The sequence below is a fragment of the Anopheles nili genome, chromosome 2 (assembly GCF_943737925.1).
Source record: "Anopheles nili chromosome 2, idAnoNiliSN_F5_01, whole genome shotgun sequence".
In the NCBI taxonomy this organism is placed as follows: Eukaryota; Metazoa; Arthropoda; class Insecta; order Diptera; family Culicidae; genus Anopheles; species Anopheles nili.
Genome location: NC_071291.1, coordinates 23,897,016 through 23,918,645, shown reverse-complemented (window position 1 = coordinate 23,918,645; position 21,630 = coordinate 23,897,016). Strand labels below are relative to the sequence as shown.

Here is a 21,630-nt window from a genome sequence, read left to right as displayed (position 1 = left end):
AAATCAGATGAAGTAAACACACACATACTAGCAATTTCATTTGCCATCGCACGTTTTGTAGATCAACTTTACGATTGCTCGAGTCAATCAATGATGGCATGACCAGTCTGTGCAACACCATTGTGAAACCGTATGTATGTAAAATACTGCACTTTTTCAGCAACATCCATTTATATGCTACCTATACATTCTTCCATTTTTACACTACGGTATCAGCCGGAATCCATTTCATTTATCAGGCAATATACAAAATTGCAAAACTTTCAAGTCGTAATTTAATGTTGGGCCTCGATTGAACCATCACTCCACGGTACGACGAACAAAACAAGCACTACGACGCTGCAATGAGCGTCCCTAGAGCTGGCGCTCAAAACCGTACTCGATCATTTCACATCAAGTCGACCAGCAGGACTTTTTAACACATACACTGCACACAACCAACTCAAGGAGAAAGAGAAGAACACAAAGAACCATTGCGAGACATACTGAATGAAACCATCCAGCAAGCCGGGCGACTTCTTTTTACCAGTAATCTCGCCCCTCTGGTTTCAGAAACACATCGGTAAAATCACTTCCAAAGCGATATAAGCATGTTGCAAACACAACACATTCGCTGTGATTCTCAATCGTACAGAAGGAGGTTCCAATCATTGTAATGAAATGTGTTGGATACTTCAGAACTTTCATGGGTAGCTGCTGCAAGCGTTCGAAGCAATAAAACATATTCCATTTGCCGCACTTATGTGTTTTTCATTCCGTTCTGATTTGTCTTATTGGGTCTATCTATTACACATTCTATTACAACGCAATGCATTTTACAAGCATTGAACATTTACCTCAATGAAGGAGCATTGAGGGTGTGCTTGAAATACAAAACTAAAGTCCCCACAAAATTGCATATTTTATTCATATGCATCAAAAAGGCCACGTATCGTCCAACAATCGCAGCTCTTAAACTCCAACTTGCTCTAACTATTCACAATCTATGCAAAAAAAAACTAAAACAAAGACTCGAGGCTTACGGTGAGTTTGCATTCATTTCTATTCTGGTAGTCGTACTCAGGCGTTCTGAATGAGTACAATTCATAACGACGACCCATCCACATACATCCAGGGATTTGAGCAAACTCAAAAAAGGATAATACAAACGCTCTCGTGGTTTTAATCCGTAGGGTAAATTAAACATTTCCAAGCCCGGCATGCCGCTATCCCAAAATTGGATCGTATTGCAACCGGAAAGCTGGAGTGTGAAAATATGACTTTCTAAACTATTTCTATTAGATAAATCGGCATACACAGCGACCTCATAAAAGCGATAGCGGCCGGACCTATGAACTATCATTTCAATTTCCGTCTACCCGTAGGTTGGCCTAATATTGCCCAACCGCTCGGTACCGGGGATTCGTTCGCTACAAAAGGAAGTGCCCAGAAACGTTAACGCGCTGGTCGATCGGGAATTAAATTAGAAATCACCCACAAACCCTCAAAATACCAACCACTTCCGGTGCAACGGGCTAGCAGCACCGTTCAGCATTGACACCCTTTGCCTACTCAACCATCACACTTGTTCCAGCCCTGGCCTCTCAAATGGTTCCCTACGTTGAAAATCGTTAAATTTAATTCGATAACATCATGATCCCGATTCCTGCCCACTTGCTCACAGCTTCCCCTTGATATAATAGCCCTACCAAACGCAGTTTTGCCTTAATTTCTGCCCCACCATTTGCTGTTTTTTTTTCGTTTCTTTTACAATTCCTACCAAACCAAACCGTTTTTTGTCGCCGCAGTAATCAGAAAATCTAGATCGCCCTTTTGAATCCTTTTGGCAGATGCCAATTAAAATTTCCAAGAAGAGTTCGTTTGCATGTCCAGAAAATGAATTCCAAAATAAATCAAACTTAAATTTTTTTTTGTAAAATTGGAAGTGAAATGTTTCCTAAAGCGAACAAAATTCATACAAAAGTCGAGCATATCAAGCGGAATGATAAAATAATCCGCAGATAAAAGAAGGCTCCGTTATTGAATAAAAATGTATTATTTTTTTTTCAATCTAATAAAAAGATGTATTTTGAGGTATATCATTTTGGCACAAATAATGCAATGCGAGCTATAATACTTTTTTTTAACTCGCTAATGTCGATAATGTCGCCTAGTGAGCTTTTCAAAAAACGTATAACACCTTGATTCAAAACGAATTCATTTATCCGGTAGCTACATCATACGAAAAAAAAACATGTAAAATGGTATTCCCAACAACACTGTGTTTCAAACCATGCAAAATAGATAAACAAATGCACATATCAATAAGGCTTATGTCTAGCATTTGTATACATTTTCTCCAATGGTCTTTTTTGTATATCAATAAACGATAAACTTGTATGAGAGAGAGAGAGAGAAAGAGAGAGAGACAGAGAGAGAGAGATAAAGAGAGAGAAAGCTTCTAGATTTTATTTCAAAGATCACGCTTTCAGAGAAAAAGTAAAGCGTTCAATTTTTCAATTCTCATTGACGGTTGAATGCAAAAAAGAACGTAAAATATTAACGATCCCACAGAATTCACTATAAATAATAATAAAAAAACATTAGGTCGACCAAGTTATAGCGATACTTGAAATGTGTGTTCAATGTAAAAAAAAATTCCTAAAGAAAATCTCATCTTAAAGTCTCCAGACGCCCAGCGTGGAACCATTTAATGCATCCTGAATATGTTCCGCATTTTTTCAAACTAAGGTCGACAGACCTGAAAGAGCTCTACTTTGCTCAAGTAAGTGACACTTGAAAGGTTTCATTCGTTGCCCACTTCTGCTTTGCATTTCCATTCTCTTGCTCCCCCATCAGAAACGACCTTAAGGCGGTTGGTTCGCAAACCAACCGCATCTCGGTCGATGCCAAAGCGCGTGAACCGTGGTGCGTAAAAATACTTTCACCATTACCGCGCGTTGCACCGGAGGAAAGTTTTTGCACCGCCATCCGTCGTAACCGCTCAACAGTTTCGCGGCGTTTGCCTCGCGTGTAAGATAGGTGCAAACCACCCACAGGGACCAATAAACGCCACAACCAGAACAGCACTTGATGAGCGCCCAGCAAACCGCTTACAAGATTATGTGAAGGCACAAGAGCGCTTTAGTTTCGCCCTTCGCACCCGTGAGCCAGCTTGAGCAAACTGCGAAACGAACTCTACTCGAGAGCATTACAAAAATTAGAAACTTTCGGGAGCGCTCTCAGGAGAAATCTTTTGCAGCAGCAAAAGCGGCAGTTTGCGAAACGTTCATAAATGGTGAAAATAGGGGAAAATATTAGTCAGCGAAATGATCAGGCAGAAGGCCAGAGCGTCGCGCAACAAATGCGCACCAAGCGAAGCACGATGCGCTGTCGGAAAACTTTTTCGAATTGGCGGTGTGCGCGGTGTTGCAATATCGGCGGTACCAACAATAATAACATTATCCATAATAAAAGTGACAATAATAAGAGAATGAAAAAGTTTCGGCCGGAGCAGTTCGGAAGAAAGGGAAGCTTCGCCTGGTGGTGTGTCCCATTTATTTCAGCTTCCGCTTCCGCCTGTGTCACCTCATTCACTTTCATCCTGTTTCAACAGCTCCGACCTACCTCCCAGTTGCGGATGCTGCCCCATCTGCAACGTGACGGAGGCACTGTCTCATAGACCAACTTCCCCGCGAGGTGCTTTGAATGGGTTGTGAAAAATGGAAGCTCACGAAAACCATGACTAAGCCACAGAAATCAACGTCGCGAAACGGAGCTACTTTGCTACGCCAGTAGAAAAACTTTACTCGCGCAGTCTAGAACGTCACAGCAAATAGATAGCAAACGCCAGGAAAAGAGAGATATGCAATACCTCAGTTTACTACCCCTCGAGGGAACTTACAGAGCTATGGTACATTTTCGTACCAGCGGCCGAAAAATCTTTAACCTCCAGCGACCGCAACACCGACTTGAACTCGCTAAGCCGCTCACGTTGACCCATCGTAAACCATCGCGTTTGGTACAATGCTGATGGTGATTTAAGACCGTTGATTCCAGCGTCTCGCACGCCCTCGTGAGGACGACCAATCAAAACGAATACAGGCACGGAACGGTTTGATACAAAATCCGCGTCAAGTCTGATCTCCGTGCAATCATGATGAAGTTAGCTTAAAGTCTAATCAATTCTAACCTCACTCGGAAAATACACTCATTCTCATGAACCGGAAAATCGGACAAAAGTTTTTAAACAACACCGTAGCGTCAGCGGTAGCGGACCAGTGCCACATCGTCTGCCACATGTCGGTTGATTCATACTTCGTTTCGAACTCTACACAGCTCTTTGGAAAGAATCTACTAAACCCCACATGAGGGTTCTTCTCTGAACGGCGAGGAAATGAAAAGTTATTCTAACAGAGCGCATTGTACGCGAAGGGAAAAATCAATCTTACACATTCAAAAGGCGAACATCGGTGCAAGACAACACCGATACAAGCATGAACAAATCAATCTCCATTTGTGGCGGGTGGAGAGCCAACTCTATCCTGGCGCAAACAATTAATATTAGCTAGCGCAAATGAATGGCAGTTTCCAAAACAGGGGTAACTGTATTCTCTGCGCCCGGTACGCCGAGCAGCTTTCCACTTGTGGGTTTGCGGAGCCTTTACGAGACAGACTCGAAACCACTTGTGGCAGTAACTAAAAATAGATATGCATAACTAACCGGAACTTCTTCCACAGTACAGTGGAGCGCGAGGGCATCGTAAGGAATCAACGAAATCTATTCTCAACTCAGAAACTAACCATCGACGGTAAACTGAGAAAACCTCTGTTCAATTTTGAGAAACTCTGGTGAAAAATCAACATTGCCGGAGAGCAAAATAGATTACCAGGTACGTCGTTCTGAGCTGATTACCAAATGGGGAATTTTTGCAACAAGAATTACTTTTGTCGGTTGCATAATTCGAACTAAGTATAGTAGTTTGCTTTTCGTTGCAAACACAAAGCGATAGGCGAAGGATAATTTATGCTTTTGAATTGTATGGATTGTTATACTAGAAATTTACTGTCTTACTTTTCAGAAGTATTTATTTATTAACATAGTAGAATTATCGTTGCCGGTCAATATTATAGGCTTTTTTTTGTTCCATCTATCATTTCTTATCCATTTCCAGCATCATTCGGTTTATGAGCATCACATTAAAACCACATTCAAGCCATTTTTCACAACAGATGTGTTCTTAGCTTGTCCATTCCACCTTCATTTGCCTTTTTTTCTGTATGTGCATCCGCTTAATCTCGGTCACATCCTCATCGTTTAACGTCCCTATGCAAATATGCTCCGAGAAAGCGGGTCAGAAAGAAGCATGATGGAGCACCAGCTGATGCATTGCGTACCCTTTTCCCTTTACCACGTAATTGTAGTAGAACCCTTTTTGCATTCACTCTTCTGCTTTCTATCCCTCGCTGTTCCTATGTTTCACTTCTCCGTGGCTTGTTTTCAAGCCAAACCTAGAGGCCATCAAAACCACTCACTTCACGTGCTCCATAATCAATCATACACTTGGCTACGTTAGCAAAGTGTAGTGTTTTTCTTCCGCAGCAGGGAAGATGGAAGCGAAGGAGCTAACAAACCTAGCTAAACCTTCACCTACAATCGCCGCATCGTGCACTTGATAGTGGATGAATTGCAGTGAGAGAACCCTCGCACACACCGTAACACCAACAACCAGAACCAGCAAGATTTCATGCAACAAAAAACATCCTAACCCACCAACCGGTCCCAGAGGCTACGGGCAACCGTGCACATGGGAAAAGTGCACTAACTCTACCACATGCAGCTCTGCTTGGAAAACTCTTATAATCTATCCTTGCTTGTGTTCGGCAACACACGTCTGATGCAAACCGATGCTGCATGCGTCAAAGTATATGCTGAGTTTGGTAGGGTCGGTTAAAGGAAAGCAACCCGCCAACGGCAAAACCACCAGTAGTGGCAACAGCAGCACATTGAATCCGGACGATTCACGGTTTTCCAGGCGCTCAAAGCATGGACGATGAAAGATGCAGACTCATTTTTTAATAGCGACGCACAGATGAATCCCCCAAACAAGTGCACGGATTCATGACCAGATTTGGCCAGCTTTTCTTTCGCGTTTTTCCTTTTCTGATTTGAAGGCTTCAGCTTCCCTCCTGCTCTCTCATTTTTTTATTCTATCTTTCAAATTTTGTTTTTCTCGCATCCTCTCTCGCTCTATCTTTCGCTTCTTATTTTCTCCCCCTTACACTGTATATAGCCTCTCAAGCTTGCTTTGATATGCCTTCTCTCCTTCTCACAATTTTATGCAGTTCAGCACATCCACGCAGTTACGGTGGAACAGTACAGCCCTCATTCATGCTAGATCCCCATACTGATGGAATTGGCTTACTATAGTGGCACGCCATCATCAAAAACTGCAGCACGGATTAAAGTAGCACGGCAACCTGAATGAGCAGCTTTGAGGAATCGTGGGAAAACACATACCTTGCGTAAACGTTTGTATGCGAGGGCCGGCAATTTATCACAAAACCAGTGAAGAAAACTGTATGAAAAACAACTCAGTCGTCTTTTTAATTTTCCATTGCAAGAAACACGGCACTGTCATTCCTATCATGCCTGGTCATTTTGAGAGCCACTGCCCAAAGCAAGACGAGCAATAGCAGAGAAAAGACTAGAACCATAGCTATGGCGATATATATTAAAATGGCTGCAAACAGTAGTCAAATATTTAAATATAATGAATGAAATATTAAAACCAGAGTGATGCTTAGCGAACGAATTTTGCATTCTATTACTATGTTTTGAGTTTACGTTTTTTACCATTATAGTATAATACCCTACTTTATACAAAAGAAAAATGACCATACAAATCTTTAATGGAACAGCAATGTGTATATATAACAGCAATAGCTATGTATTTATTAATATAAAATTAAAGAAAACTTGAATTCGCTTCAAACCATGCTGATTTAATATTGAAATCTTGAATGAAATAAGTGTGGTAAAAATCAATAATTTGTTCATTTTCAGAAATGGTGCATTGAAAACTGATTCTTTAACTACCACCTAGCAATTAAAGATTAGAGAAAACAAGGAAAATTAGTTGAAGCTAGCCTTAAGCTTGCCTGCTAGGACTGTATCATCTGTTTGGTCTCAATTATCGAAATACTAGTGTGTGCAACGGAGCCGTATCACATATGCGCATCGCTAAAGAGTATAAAGGAAGAAAAACAACAGCAAAGCAAATGCCTCCCAAGCAAACGATGCTTTTGGAATGAAACTGATTCTAGCTCAGTTGTTGCACACCTGCTGCGCATAAAATAAAAAAGGAAAATATCGCTATGCTCTGCCAGACGTTTCCAATCCACCACTACTTTTTCTTGAGAAAACGAACGCAGTGCTTATAGCAACGGCGGAATGAAAAAAGGCAAATGACTGAAAAATCAGACTTAACCCATTTGATACTGCCAGCTGTGTATAAATGCTGAGACTTCCCCCATAAGTATTGAATAGTACATTCGAATTATTTGTTTTAGCTGATTAACTGCTAAAAACTAATTATATAATTTGAAACCATTTAAGTGCTTAAAATGATACTTTGTACCAGTTCAAGATACATTCAACTGTCTGTATATTGTATCAAACTTTCTTGAAAAAAACCTGTCGTCAGTCCGTTAGCGCACATACATTCCAGCATGAAACTTCTAATCTAGTATTCGCGCATAGACTTCCACTTTAAACCCTCTTTGAATCTCCTAATTTCTCATCAACATTCGTTTTTTTTGCTGCCACGGAACTGGTCTTTGTTTTTAATTTTGCGCATCACACAAACCAAATTAAATGCATTTTATAGTATCAGTGGCAAATTTAGGTACTAGAGATTTTACGATTGGCTGCTGGCTGTCCGTGAACTAAGTTTTATTGGTTTAGCAAACCGTAGACACATTTTGTTTTTATTTGGCAGCAATTCAATTTGCTTCCCATCGGTTCTGACTGTGATGGTGAACATTTCGTGCAGCAGCTTTTAATCACTTCTTTGACATATTCTCATTAAAAACTTAGAATTCAACATGAAATGGTAGGCCATACACCGTATTACGAAATACTACACAACACAATGACCAATAAGCCGCATCAGATTATAAAAAAGCAAATTGTTTGTATAACATTATTGTACTGTACACCTTCCAACGAAAGCAATTGCTGATTTATCTGAAGCTTGACAAAATAAATTCCGGGATTAAGAAAGGTTTAGATTGGATTGGTCATTCGAGGGGTTGAAGTATCGCTTAAGAATTTGTTATTCATATTTCCAAGCACAATGTCAACAAAGCAGACCGCGGATTGGTCGAACCTCGATTCAAACGAGAAACAAAACAGGGACACAAGGATTATTTCCACTTCCGGCCGGGTAGGATGATATAATTAGAAAAATTTAATTAAACATCATCCGCAACAAAACTCCCCGAACCGCTACCGTAAGAGTGAGGCGATGGAAACATGACGATGGTGAAAGATCAAACACAATAGAAAAAACACAGTACCAAAAGCTAACTAAAAAAAACAAAACTCAAAAGAATGAAAAACGAACGAACATTTTGGATTAACGCGATAACGCTAGAAAGCGGGGGAAAGAAAATGAATCGATGAAAGGTCATTCAGTTTGTCAAACAACGTCGTCCCTACAGAGCATTCGGAAGATATTTCAGCATCAAAAACGCACGAAAATAATTTCCCACAAAGTTCCGATATACTGAGCTTTCGATCTAAAGCTTTCGCGTTTGAAAGCTTGCAACCAGAAGCTGTGCAAATACAGGTTGAAGCCCCAGTCGCGGGTAGGCGCTTCATGACATTAATGCGCCTGCGCCAAAGCCAACGGGCTGAAGGACACCATAACGTCCTGCATCAGGGCCACGAACCAGCACAGCTCTCGCAACCGATGCTGGTGACGCCTGTCGGCAAAACTCAAAATAGCAAACTAAAAACCAGGACCTCAACCGTTATCCTTGTTCCCTCAGCCGAGCGGGTTTTATGCCACCAGAGCATTGGGATGCAACTAAGGCATATTGCATGCAACTCAAAACGATAGCAATAGCACTAAAAACCAGGGAACATGAACCGATAAATGGAGGATGAGAAATGAACGTAGCACATAAGCTAGCTTTGAGAGCGCAGGGCGGTGATTTAACAGTGCTGCATAGCCTACCTGAATGTGGGGTGATCCTAGTAGGTTGATGAGCTCGGTCTTCTCGCGCCCATACTTGTGTCCCGCGGTGGATGAGATGATGTCGATCGCGTCCCGGCATCGGCTGATGGCGTCTCCCGGCGGGGCCCGTAATGGATTAATAACGGAACTACTGATTCTATCGAACAACTGCAGCGGCGTGCCCAAGCACAGCAGCGTTAAAGCCCGGCACGGCGCGGACGGACGGTAAACGACCGTTCGTTCACGATGAATGAGTTCGATTGGCACGTTGTATCATCGTTGCAAATGTTGTGCGATTATGAATACGTTAGGAATGGAGCATTTTTTTTTTTCATTACCATGAGCAAGCCAAAACGCGATGGTAAACAATTCGGGAGGGAAAGAAAATCACAGAACGAAAAAAAGAAAGAGAAAGAGGTAAAAGTTAGAATGAAATCAACGTAACTAATCACAAAAACTCAAACGAACGCAGCCCATGTGGTCTCCTTACTTGGATGTGCGCTTCAGACGATTCTACTTCTGTTTTTAACGCACCATTCCACGCAAGAATACCCAAATGGTACCGTCAGAGTAAAGCATCAAAGAAGACGAACACACGAACCGAACTACTGATCTACTATTCTTCGAAATTCCGCAAAAATCAACACACACGCACGCACGCACACACTTACACCCTAGAACGGACAGCATTACCTGCAACAGTTCGTGCAGCTTGACGTCGCGTAGCATGCTGGCCAGCACATCCGGATCGCAGTTGGCGTCTTGCAAAGCAATGATATCGTCTAATGAGTCAAGAATTTTTTGGATCGCCTCCAGGCCAGCTTCCTCGTCGGCCCACTCGTTGAGGCTCTCCGATGCTGTACCAATGGCCACTGCACTCGGACGATGGCAAGTGAGATGCGGTTGGGTATGGCGTGCAAGAGCGCGTTTCGGGACGTTCCACATCGCCATATGGAAGGGCGATGACGTATGCGGACAGTAAAGTAGTAGGAAATGCAGCAAGGGAGGAACGCGCGGAACAAATTGGATGACGGAAGAAAATCGAGAAGAGAACAGAGAAACAAACCAATAAGCAAAAACAGCAGATGTAGTAAGTTTTTGGTTTGAGTTTTTTGACCCGAACCAAGAGCTACTGAAAAACAGAATATGAACAAAGAAAAACATAGATTTAAAACAAAACACTAAACGAATAAAAACATGAGTCTATGCAATTCACAGATGATTACCCCTTAACTCACAACGCCTCTATCACAACCTTGCGAGAGGACATTCATCATGTACTTAGTTTTCAGCAATGCATTTAGCGACGTGCTGATGTGAGTAACAGCATTCGATTTATGCTTACCACGGGTTGAAATCACCTTCGTGACAACAACTAGTTAACAGAAAAGATTACTGGACATATTATTGCGTCGGGCAGGAACTCGATTGGTGGCAGTTATTTATCAATAATGCCACTTTATTGAATAGCTGTATTATATGGAACGATGCGAATATTATTATTCAAACCCTTGCAACACATTGCAGTCGCGAAAATGTTTAATACCCCGCATAAGACACATTCTAATATAAACAGTTTTTCGGAACGATAAAACATCGCCACCACCTAGCACGTATTGACAAACACCGCGCATGAATCCACCCCTTGCACATTGAACAAATTCTAGCCGGTTGTGCAACAAGTCATCTCGGAACGAAACGGTAAGCAACATTAAAACACGACAGACCCTCAGTATCCCGCACTGTCACTACCCTTATTACCACAAGGCAATTTCAATAACATTAAAGCATCGAATGCTTGTGTTCCAGACAAGGACGAAAGTTGCAGACAGCTTCAGCCCTGGAGCATACCTCCAGTGGCAAATGGATTTAAAAAAAAAACAGCAGAAACCAACGCCGACACCAACACCGAACCCATTATAGACCGAGATACCCGCAGCCAGTCTGAAGATTCCTGCTGCTGCGGAAGTTTGTCTAACCGGCAAGGACATGGCGGTAGCCTTGGGGAGTATCCTCCAAAACGCTGAATTGCTGTTCATATCACGCCCGAATGGTAACCATTGTGGTTTTCTTTCATCGGGACGCGCTGTTGATCACGTAGGATGAAAGTATCAAAGTAAGTAAACACAAGTACAATTGCATTTTAATTAGTCGATGAAGAGTCCTTGAGAATTTTATCCTTCCTTTTGGACCTTTGGAAAGTATTTAATATCAACCAACAATGTAACTGAAACAACACTGAAGACTCATTGCTATCTGTATATTAAAGACACACGTTATATGCATCTTATCCTGCCTCTTTGCTTTACAAATGGCTTTTTTTAGTATAATCACATAAAACGATGCGTACAGTTGCGGTGCAGCGGTCTTGTGCTTCCATTTTTTTTCATTAATCACAAATCAATCCTACATTGTACATTGTTCCAAACTTAAACACCACAATGGAACGTGTCTAAGCAAATCAACATTAGAATGTCCGTGGTTTCAAGAAATATCAAAAACACAACAAAAACGAAAGAATATAGCTACACATTACATTCAGAACTTACTTGAGTCGGTATCGGCGCAGCACAGGGGATCCATCGCAACACCGCCAGCCACCGTTTGGACGGCAGCTTTTAGCTTACGTCGCGCATTGTAGCGCTTAAGCTCTTCAACAGTGTCACCAAGATGGATACGTTGCAGCTTGTCGCGGTCCTACAGAGAGAAACCCAGAATGCATGTGACCGAAAACGTTCTCCAAAGCGCTGCACCTATGCTTCAGATTGCTCAGTGCCGTCCCCATTGAGTGGCTGGACTGATACATACCCGTATCCAAGGATGATCCAGAATTTCCGTTATTGTTGGCCGACTAATGGGATTGGGTGCAAGCATCTTGAGGACCAGATCTTTAGCATGGCTTGACACATGCTTCCATTCCGACGTATCCAGCTGTAATACAAGCGAGCATCGTTATGATTTTCCCAACAACCATCACGCGCGCACCGATGATAAACGACCGAATGCCTTGCCGATCGGTGAAATTGTACTATGGCGTGATATATTACATTTCAGAGCATGGTACAGAAATAACACCTTAAGCACTTTAGCCTGCGGGATGCATCCTTCGATCGATTGACATCGATTCGCTAACGCGACATTTCACCAGATGTGGATGGGGTAGGCAGAAATAAATCTTTTCAGCGCGCTTACCGTTACACGTCCTCGTGCAATGGCATCCTGCAGACGTTTGCCGGAACCGTGGAAAGGTAAACGACCGGATAGCAGCACGTGTAGCATCACGCCAGCGCCCCAGACATCGCAAGGCTTGCCGTAGACGCGGCGTGCCACCACCTCCGGGGCCATGTAATGTGGACAACCCACTCGTCCTAGGGTGTCCATCGCATATAACACATTAGGGATGTTGATATTTGCAGTAAAGGTGAAATCAGAAACGAGTAAAAATGCAAGAAAAAAATGGTTACACTCCTAATGGACACATTTGTGGCAGTTAAATACGAACACAGATTGACTTGAAGCGCATATACGATATGTGAAACTAAACCCCGTAATAGCACCAAATGAATAAAAGCAAAAAATTTTTTGCAATTTATAGGCATATTTTATTCTGCATTCTTTTCCATCAATATTTAAAAAACAAGCTACATTTAAAACAGCAGATTACCCATCACTCAAAAACATGGGTAAATGGGAAAAAACGCATTATGTTATAGCGCGCAGTGTGCATCAATGTTCGGTTGTAATCGAGAAGCGCAGGTATGAAACAGTAGTACAATAGCTCACGGACGTAATGTAAACTTTTTCGATGCGTATAAACTGGTACTTATGAATAAAATTTAATCGTTACGATATCGCATTCTACCAGTTGCAACAGAATCCAGCAATGTGAGCACTAGAATAATTGCATTATAACTAGGTATTGAACTGATGTAATTTATCATTTTTTAAATATAATAAACAATCATTACGTGTATAGAGTATAATCAAATGCAGCCATTCAACATATGTTTCTTAAATTGTTTGAAATTTTTCTGAATCATAATTTTTCCCCATGCTGCCATCATGGAGAAAACTTATGCTTATCTATTTGATAACTCCACTTCTATTTGATTTAACACACGGAAATGATTTTATTTCATGTTTCATCCCTTCCAATCCCATCCGAAAAAGTGCGTCGCAAATTTCAAATCCTCTCCAAAACTGCTTTAGTGAGATATAGCTCTCAACAATCCATAACCTTAACCAACATTTCAGAACAGCTGAGACCGGCGTGAGGCAAATATTACAAAAATGTCTATGTCCAACCCTTTGGTGTTCAACATATGCTCTTCTTGGTATCGGATGGAAGAAACTAGAACATTCATAATGCTTCGAATTTTGTTTACAATTTACATATTGAAAAATACCAGCACCAACCACTAACGTCAAATAAATATTTGAATATTGAAATTCAAATTGAACAAATTTATGAACCTCAAATGTTCAAAACCCAAATCATAAATATAATGATATTCTTCAATCCCAACTTTAACACAATCGAAAATAAAATAGTTCATTGAAACACAAAAATAAAGAGCAACAATTTCTGAAACATTGCATTTACCTAAATTTTAAATTCTGTAACGTACAGTTTACCTAAAATTTTATTAATTATTTTACAATAACTTTATAAAACAGTACCTTTTCTAGTTACTATATCATGCTGTTCTTCAAAACTCACACAGCTCACACAGAACCGAGAGGTTAGAGGTTAGCCAAAGTAAAACTTTTCTCATTTCATGCAAATATCTATCCGTACCCGAGGCCTCGATTCCCAAAGCTGTTGAGGACGATTTACCACTTCAATAAACCGCATGTTCTTTTGGTAGCTTGCATTGAAGAAAAGTGGGTGTTTGGCATGACAAAGAACTTTATGCTTTTATTCAGTCTCCTTTGAAACGTTACCGAAAACGAGCAAATTTCCATTCAACTGCACAGAAGATATTGTCTTTCATTGAGACATTTTGTCTTAAAACAAACAGAACCAACTCATCTCAGCCGACTATAATTTCTTTTTTATTTATCTACGGTACTAAACATCCCTTGGCACATAATGAAAATTACATTCATTACAATAAACAAACAGTTTTGGCATTTGTTGTAAAAGAATAAATACTAATAGCATATATATGGTATGTATATTGATTTTCTAAACTGTAAAATATTGTTTGGCAATCTTTAAAAAATCTTAATCAAATCAATGCATATTATAAGCGATGAGCCGTGCAATAGAAATGCGTATCTTAGATTGTTGTGTGAACTTGTAAAAGATACAGTGAAGATGGATCCGTGTGTTACAAAATGGTAATCAATATAACAAATTTGTTTAACGAAAGCTCTTTTATTGGTCTTATTGCTTGGTGTACAGGAAAATATATATAACTGATATCACACAAGCCACAAAAACCATAAGAAACCGTACAAAACCCCAACGGCAATACACAGGCAAACAATCATTGATGTGTATGTAAAACCAAAACATACGTGAATCAGGCAAATTGATACGTAATGGATAAAGCAAAACGAAAAGTGTCATTTAAGTACAAAAAACGCAGAAGTAACGTAACAAACATGGAAAAATAGTCATATACGAGTACGATTGCACACAGAAAACAAACACTGATGGCTGTTTGTTGCTTACCCTCACTATCTGACTTCAGGTAGAGCTTTCCTCTCGGACTCAAAAACGAACGATGGGGGTCGACTCTTTCTACAATCATTTTTGCGGACATTCGCCAAAACAACCCCCCAGCCATAAAGGAAGTCGGATGGGTGTACGGATGAACGTGTAAATATTTTTTAAGTGTAAATAGGATGACCGAAAAGAAAAGATAAAAAGATTGTATAACAGTAAACCAACTGTGAATCAGTGTCCAGAGAATGGGAATAATTGCCGATACGTAAAAAAGAAAAGTGATGCTCTGTTGGTAAATGTTATTAGTTCACAAGAACTATACAAATGAAGAATATTAAAACAAAACCATAATAATAGTGTTAGTGACTGAGAACATAAGCTAACACCATTACAGTCATAGGCAAATTTTGCCTGAAAATCAATCATTGAATAGATGCCTAACTACGAAAAACACAAATTCTGTAGTATTGTTCTCTTGATCATACTTTTTTTAAATAATGCTACACTAATCGATACTTCTTTCACTTTTAGAGATTGATCAAACAGTTCATTCTTGAATCTGAATGAACTCCTAGATTCGTGTACCTTTTACTCATTGTTCGTGGATTGTTCTTCTATCCCGATTTAGCATTTTGGTGCACCTTCTACTAGACAGTACAGTAAAACACACATAATACTCTTGTTTGATAAGACATCCAAACAATATACTAACGAAACTATTGCTAACGAAAACAGAAGGTGGATACATAAGAATCTTACAGACAATATATAATAAAACAATTAATTCATTTCAAACCCAGTATACTTGAAAAATATGCTTTGTGTATCGAATTACAAAATGATTGGCCTCATAAAATAACACTAACATTGCATCATGAATACTTAAAACTCAGGCCATACTAGATAGGTATAAAAGACCATAAAAAAGAAAATAGGTTCATTATTTGCATTTTTTTTTGTCTCACTTTAACTATTTTGTCAATGTTATCCAAAACAACTTACTATGATATAAATAAATAACTTTTGAATATTGTGTTAAATAAACTTCAAACAATGTTTTGAATAAAAAAAATTGTACAAAAAGAAAGCACAACTTTAAATTTAGATGATCAATAAGTACCATGCATCTCCTTCGTACTGATATTTAATTCAAATTGCAAGACACCGGTTTATAACAACAGTGAAAACAAACCTTGAAGTCAACATTTTTTTCAAAGCGCATCAAAAATAATTATAATGATCTCCTTAAAAGTTACTTAATGCATAAGTTATTAATTGTGTTTTTTTTTAATAAATTCTATTCAATGGAGGCACATGGTAGTTGTTACACATTCATCTCCAATATTGTCTTCTATGTCCAAATTTATAATTTGCGTTTTAATTAAAAAATTTGAGCAAATTTTACCATGAAAGAAAATATTGGAGATAAATGCGTGACAACTACCATGCGCCTCCATTGAGTCAAATTCAATTAAAATATACAAGTAATAAACTTATGCATGCATTTAAAAACGTTGAATTTAAGAATAACATAATATTCAAAAAAGGTATAATAAACATTTAAAGTAAATATTAAGATACTATTTTATAAAAAAACATTGACAAAAGATTCGTAAAACAATTTTGTAGCAAGATGTTCAATAACTACCATGCGTCTCCATCGCACCGTAATTTAATTCAAAGAGCACACAATAAAATAGAAAAAAAGAGATTATTGACAAAAAGAGAATTTACTAAACATATACGCATTATACTGCGTTTAATTCGTTGGATATTGAACGATGTCCAAATTGTGTACACTCTAAATGTTTATTTGCAAAAATTATAACTATTAGATTAGAACAGTAATAATATTTTTATAAGGTTAACGAATTCGAACTAATCATACCACCTTTCATGGTATTTATTTGTACGTTATGCCACAGTCGTCAAGAGAACGTAATAAAACTAATCACACTCACCATGCGTCTCTACCGAGTCACGGCCGCTAGGAAGTTGCACCGCCGAACCAAATCCACCAAGCTTGACGGGAGCCGAATTATCTGCGGTCGCCAGCAGAGCACATGCCGGTCGGACATCCCGGTGAATGATGTCGTTCTCGTGGCAGTAACGCAATGCCTCCAATATTTGGCGTAAGTAATGGCTGAAATAAAAGCAAAGCGCCACAAGCGACCGAATAATTGATTACTGAGCCTGACTAAACTCCAGCCGTGTGGAAAATCTCTATTGCATAAACCATCCAATGCATTGTTAAACTTTGAATTGTGCTAGCATCCCTGCACTATTAAGCAACAACAACTGCTGCTGCTAAGTTGACGATATTGTTACAAGTTTTAATACATAGGAACAGCATAGTACTTACCAAGCTACTGCTTCACTGTATACAAATCCAGCCACGGCACGACGTACTACTTCGAAGCAAATGTCTGATCCTTCCATACTGTCAATGAAATTTGTGTTGAAATATCATTTTTGGCAGATGTTACGATTTTATATCAAAACGTAAAAAAACATAGAAACTCTCATTATATTATCTATCAGTATATTTTAGTTATATAAGTTTTGCAAATGCCACCATCACTTCGAAATCTATAAAAAAAAATCAGTCTATTAATATCAAAATTATAGCATCAAAGTTTTGCCTAAAAATATATTCTCAATTTGTAAATTATCAATCCTTCAATATATAAACGGCCTTTCATTGACATGCAAAAAGCAAATCCCAGACAGCTTTCATCGTTCAATTTTGCGTTCATGAACACCATCTGCGTTATGAAGAATCGGTAACGTAATTAAGCATGATAAAATATGATAATTACAAAGGACCCGTTTGCCACGATTTCAACGCTCATGGTTGATGATTCTAATGGTAAAATAAAACCATCTCATCTGAAGTGCCCGTGAAATTGACTGAAATTTGATCATTGACAACAGTAAAGGAGCGTTTCGTATTCTCGTTGCTTCCAGCACGCGGTTTGATTAAACATAATTCAATATGATCAAGCAGGCATTGAATAATAACTATGTGTAATGAAATATAATAGCTAATATAAAAAAAAGTAAATCAATGATGAAAATTAGCAAATTTAATCATCGCTCTTAGCAATATCCGTTGAAACTTAATTCTATAAATAAAAGCTCGCATAAAGGCTCAATAGCTCAGTAACTGTTACGGATTTATTGACTAGCAGTCGTGTACAAGTAAAACAAAATTCAAAACTAATATTTTTCAACATGAAGGAAAATTGCCTATTAATGCCGTTCCAATTTACTTCTAATGGATGCCTAAAATGACATCCATCCCCATTCCCTTCAATTTATATTCATAATGTTTCATCAACGAGTAATCACAACAATAAACTCTATCATCCTTCATTGATTTATTTTAGTAGTATAAAAATAGCATGTTTTCTAAACATCATGGCATTAACACAAAATACTGTTAATACCATGTACAACATTACAGAGCAGCACAGAATACGTCAATACATAAAAGCTAGTCTAAATAGTCTTTAAAAGTCAATTTAAATTATACTTAACATCATCCACAAACATCCAAATTTTATTATTTCGAATTTATTACACCAAAACCTTTACTTAAATAAACTGAATGTTATTACTATTCATGCAATGCAATTATATTTTTTAATATTCAAATTTGCAACGCACAATTAGTACTAAAAGATCATATAATAATATCGATCATAACATTTCCCAAAGATATAAGCAGATGTCAAGATTTCTGTTTAAACACAAACCCCATAGCATACCTTATCTTGTATTTTCGTGTTTCAACGATCAGTTTGCTTTCCAGCAAATCAACCCAAAGAAAGCGGCTGACTTCCTCCTCCCATTTTTAGGAAATCTAATTATACTAATTCGATCAACTGTGAATCCTTGTAACGTTTAAGGTGTTTCTTCATACCAAAATGCTTACACTCATTCTAAATGTCCACTGAAGATGACGTTTACGTAGGGATATTGCGGAGAGCCTCACCGATTGATTGCTTCCGGGCCAATCCTATCACTCGATAAACTGCCCAAGCAGAGAACAGCATTTAACCGCTTCTCGAAACGTAGCTTCCTTTTTTGTATAAAAGCCCCATCATCGCTCGCCAGCCAAAAAAGCATCATCATCAAATCTCCTGATGTTGGATCATGCAATATCCAGCCGAAAGTTTACACTGTATGGCCAGACGCAGTGAAACGGAAAGGTTGGATCTTCTGTTAGTGAAAGGATCAACTGACTGAACCAGCACCAGCACTAAGAGGAAACTGACCAGCACCATCCAAGCCACTTAAGATGATTCGATGGAAAATTATGCCAGCAGTAATCATTTCTCGAGGTCTATATTATTCCCGTAGCATGACATCGAACGCCAACCCATACCAAGGGATCGTTTTAAATCGAGCTCCCTCTCAGTGCTATGACTTTGACGGTGAACATGAGTTGCAGTCGGATGATAGAACTTATGTAGGAGGGATACGCAACGAAGAATTCGTAACATATCGATCCCTATGCCTTATAACAGCTGCTGCTGATTCTGCTACTTGCGAACAGCCTTGGGTGGAACCCAATGTTTATCCATAATCATAAAATTGAATATAAGCAAGGATACGCATTTTCTTCAACTTCTGAACACGTGCGAGATGCGTGAGAATTTTAGCCTCCGTATTTCCCAATTCTGTCCTATACTTTCCACATATAAAATACATAAAAAACAGCATAAAAACACGCATACCACGAATATGTTTTCAAAATACCAATATCTGTTGGGCTGAAATCTTCAACAACAAAATATATATGCTTGATTGGAAAATCTTCACAGTTCATTGAAAATCATTTTAAATCGAAGCTTGCCTCGTAAAAACCATGAAATATGATAAGAATAAATTAATAAATAATAAACACCTTATATACAAGATTTAAAATCCGTTTGCATAGGCAAATAATGCATTTACTTTACATTACAGCAGAAAAAAGATGGCCATAATGATACAGTACGAAAAACTACTGCATCATAACCAAAAGTAATGGAGATAACAATCAATATACTTACTATTCGAACACCATGTATAGCATCCCTTCGGAACTGTACGTCTCCAGCAGCTCGACAATATGAGGATGTTTCAGCATATGACATATCGTTGCCTCTCGCTTCAAATCTAAAGTGAAAATACAGAGGATTAAATATGTTATCCATCGTCATTTCAAAACAATGATCAAAACAACATCAAATAAAATTATTCGATGATCCATTATCATATAACATGTAAATACATAACAAATAATCAGACGGACAAATCATTATATTTGCTTATGGCAACTGTCTGACCAATCCTTTCAAAATCGGCGTTGTGTGCTTTTATTACATAGCTCTTAGAATTTAATCAACTTGAAAATATTAAAATAAATGAGCTCTAACATAGACATTTCAAATAATATTTTATAAAAATATACAATTTATATATCCATATTTATTATAATGATATTATATGGATTGATAAATAGTCAAACAGTAGCGCTAAAGCAGATATCGCATCTACATAAAATCTAAATAAACATATATAAGAATGGCATTTAACGTTTAAGTGTTGTTGTCGTTCTATAAAAATCCTTTGAACTTTACAAACACAGCTTTCAAATAGCAATCTATGTTTTGAAAGCGGGTTTCAATGCCAGAACCGATACGATCTTTAATTTGGTTTGAACAAAACATGGATGTTTACAAGATGAAAGCTTAGCTCCATTAAAGCACCTGTCATGTTTATCGTTTGTTTCCATGTTATCTTACGATTCAACAAATACGATTGCGGCTTATATCAATTCTATGACAGCAGTTTTCAGAAGTCTTTGAACCAATTTTTTTTTTGAAATCAAGCATACGCCAGAAACACCATTTTTGTTTCAAAAAATACTTTAACTAAAAACCCATTCATTTTGGTATTCAACATTTTACTATGAAAAATTCGAATCCTGAAACAGGTTTATTCCTACATAAAACAGCTAACAAGGTATGGAAAAAGTATATTGCTCATGATGGTGAAAAATGACTTCATTTACATAGCATTATAGCACATCGCCTCGAAATATGCGACCATTTTTTTTTTTTTTGGGAACCCTTTAATAGGATAACGCTCCAAAACATCTAACAACGGGTGGGCGAAATAGTCAACAAGCCACAAAGCTAAAAAACAAACTGCTCTGCGGATACATCGAGTAGCTGTTCCGGAATTGCAGATGGATGGAAGCCATGGCAAATAAAAAAGCAACACTTTGCCGAAAATATCATGCCATGTGATTCAGTGACGCGCTCTTAGATATACATATATAAGCTAGCATGAATTCTTAAGCAACCGACCTAACAAGTTTAACAGCAGAGAAAAACTAACACTTCAGCACATATAGTAAAGTAGAGAGTTATTCTGGAACCACCTTAAGGCTTATTGTACAATGAAATCAATTTTTTTATAAAGTGACGTACAAGAAAAGTATTTCAGAAAAATATCTGCCTCTATCTTTTGATAACTGCCTAGAAAACATTATTGATTTGAAAAAGCCCCGTCAACATTATTTAGACCTATAAACGCATAAGCTGGGCACTCACTGTAAATATCTCACAAACTGTAGTACTTTCGTGTAGGTTTTCACATGACCGACATGCCAATGAAGATTCTGCATTCATTAGAACATTTTGTAGCAGCCTGGAAGGAAACCAAAACCCTCCACTACTC

The 21,630-nt window shown here is 38.5% G+C and overlaps 1 protein-coding gene across 1 annotated transcript in view; it reads right to left on the bottom strand.

Annotated features, from left to right (window-relative positions):
- Positions 1-83: 83 nt before the first annotated feature.
- Positions 84-21,630, bottom strand: part of LOC128720052 (peripheral plasma membrane protein CASK-like) — a 47,248-nt gene continuing 25,701 nt past the window's right edge. The window contains exons 3-12 of the mRNA XM_053813701.1: positions 19,956-20,061; positions 17,258-17,335; positions 16,857-17,038; positions 14,902-14,970; positions 12,414-12,589; positions 12,030-12,152; positions 11,771-11,918; positions 9,915-10,093; positions 9,222-9,389; positions 84-107 (exon numbers count right to left, since the gene is read on the bottom strand). Coding sequence (XP_053669676.1) covers positions 84-107; positions 9,222-9,389; positions 9,915-10,093; positions 11,771-11,918; positions 12,030-12,152; positions 12,414-12,589; positions 14,902-14,970; positions 16,857-17,038; positions 17,258-17,335; positions 19,956-20,061 — 1,253 coding nt within the window. The remainder of the gene's footprint in view (positions 108-9,221; positions 9,390-9,914; positions 10,094-11,770; positions 11,919-12,029; positions 12,153-12,413; positions 12,590-14,901; positions 14,971-16,856; positions 17,039-17,257; positions 17,336-19,955; positions 20,062-21,630) is intronic.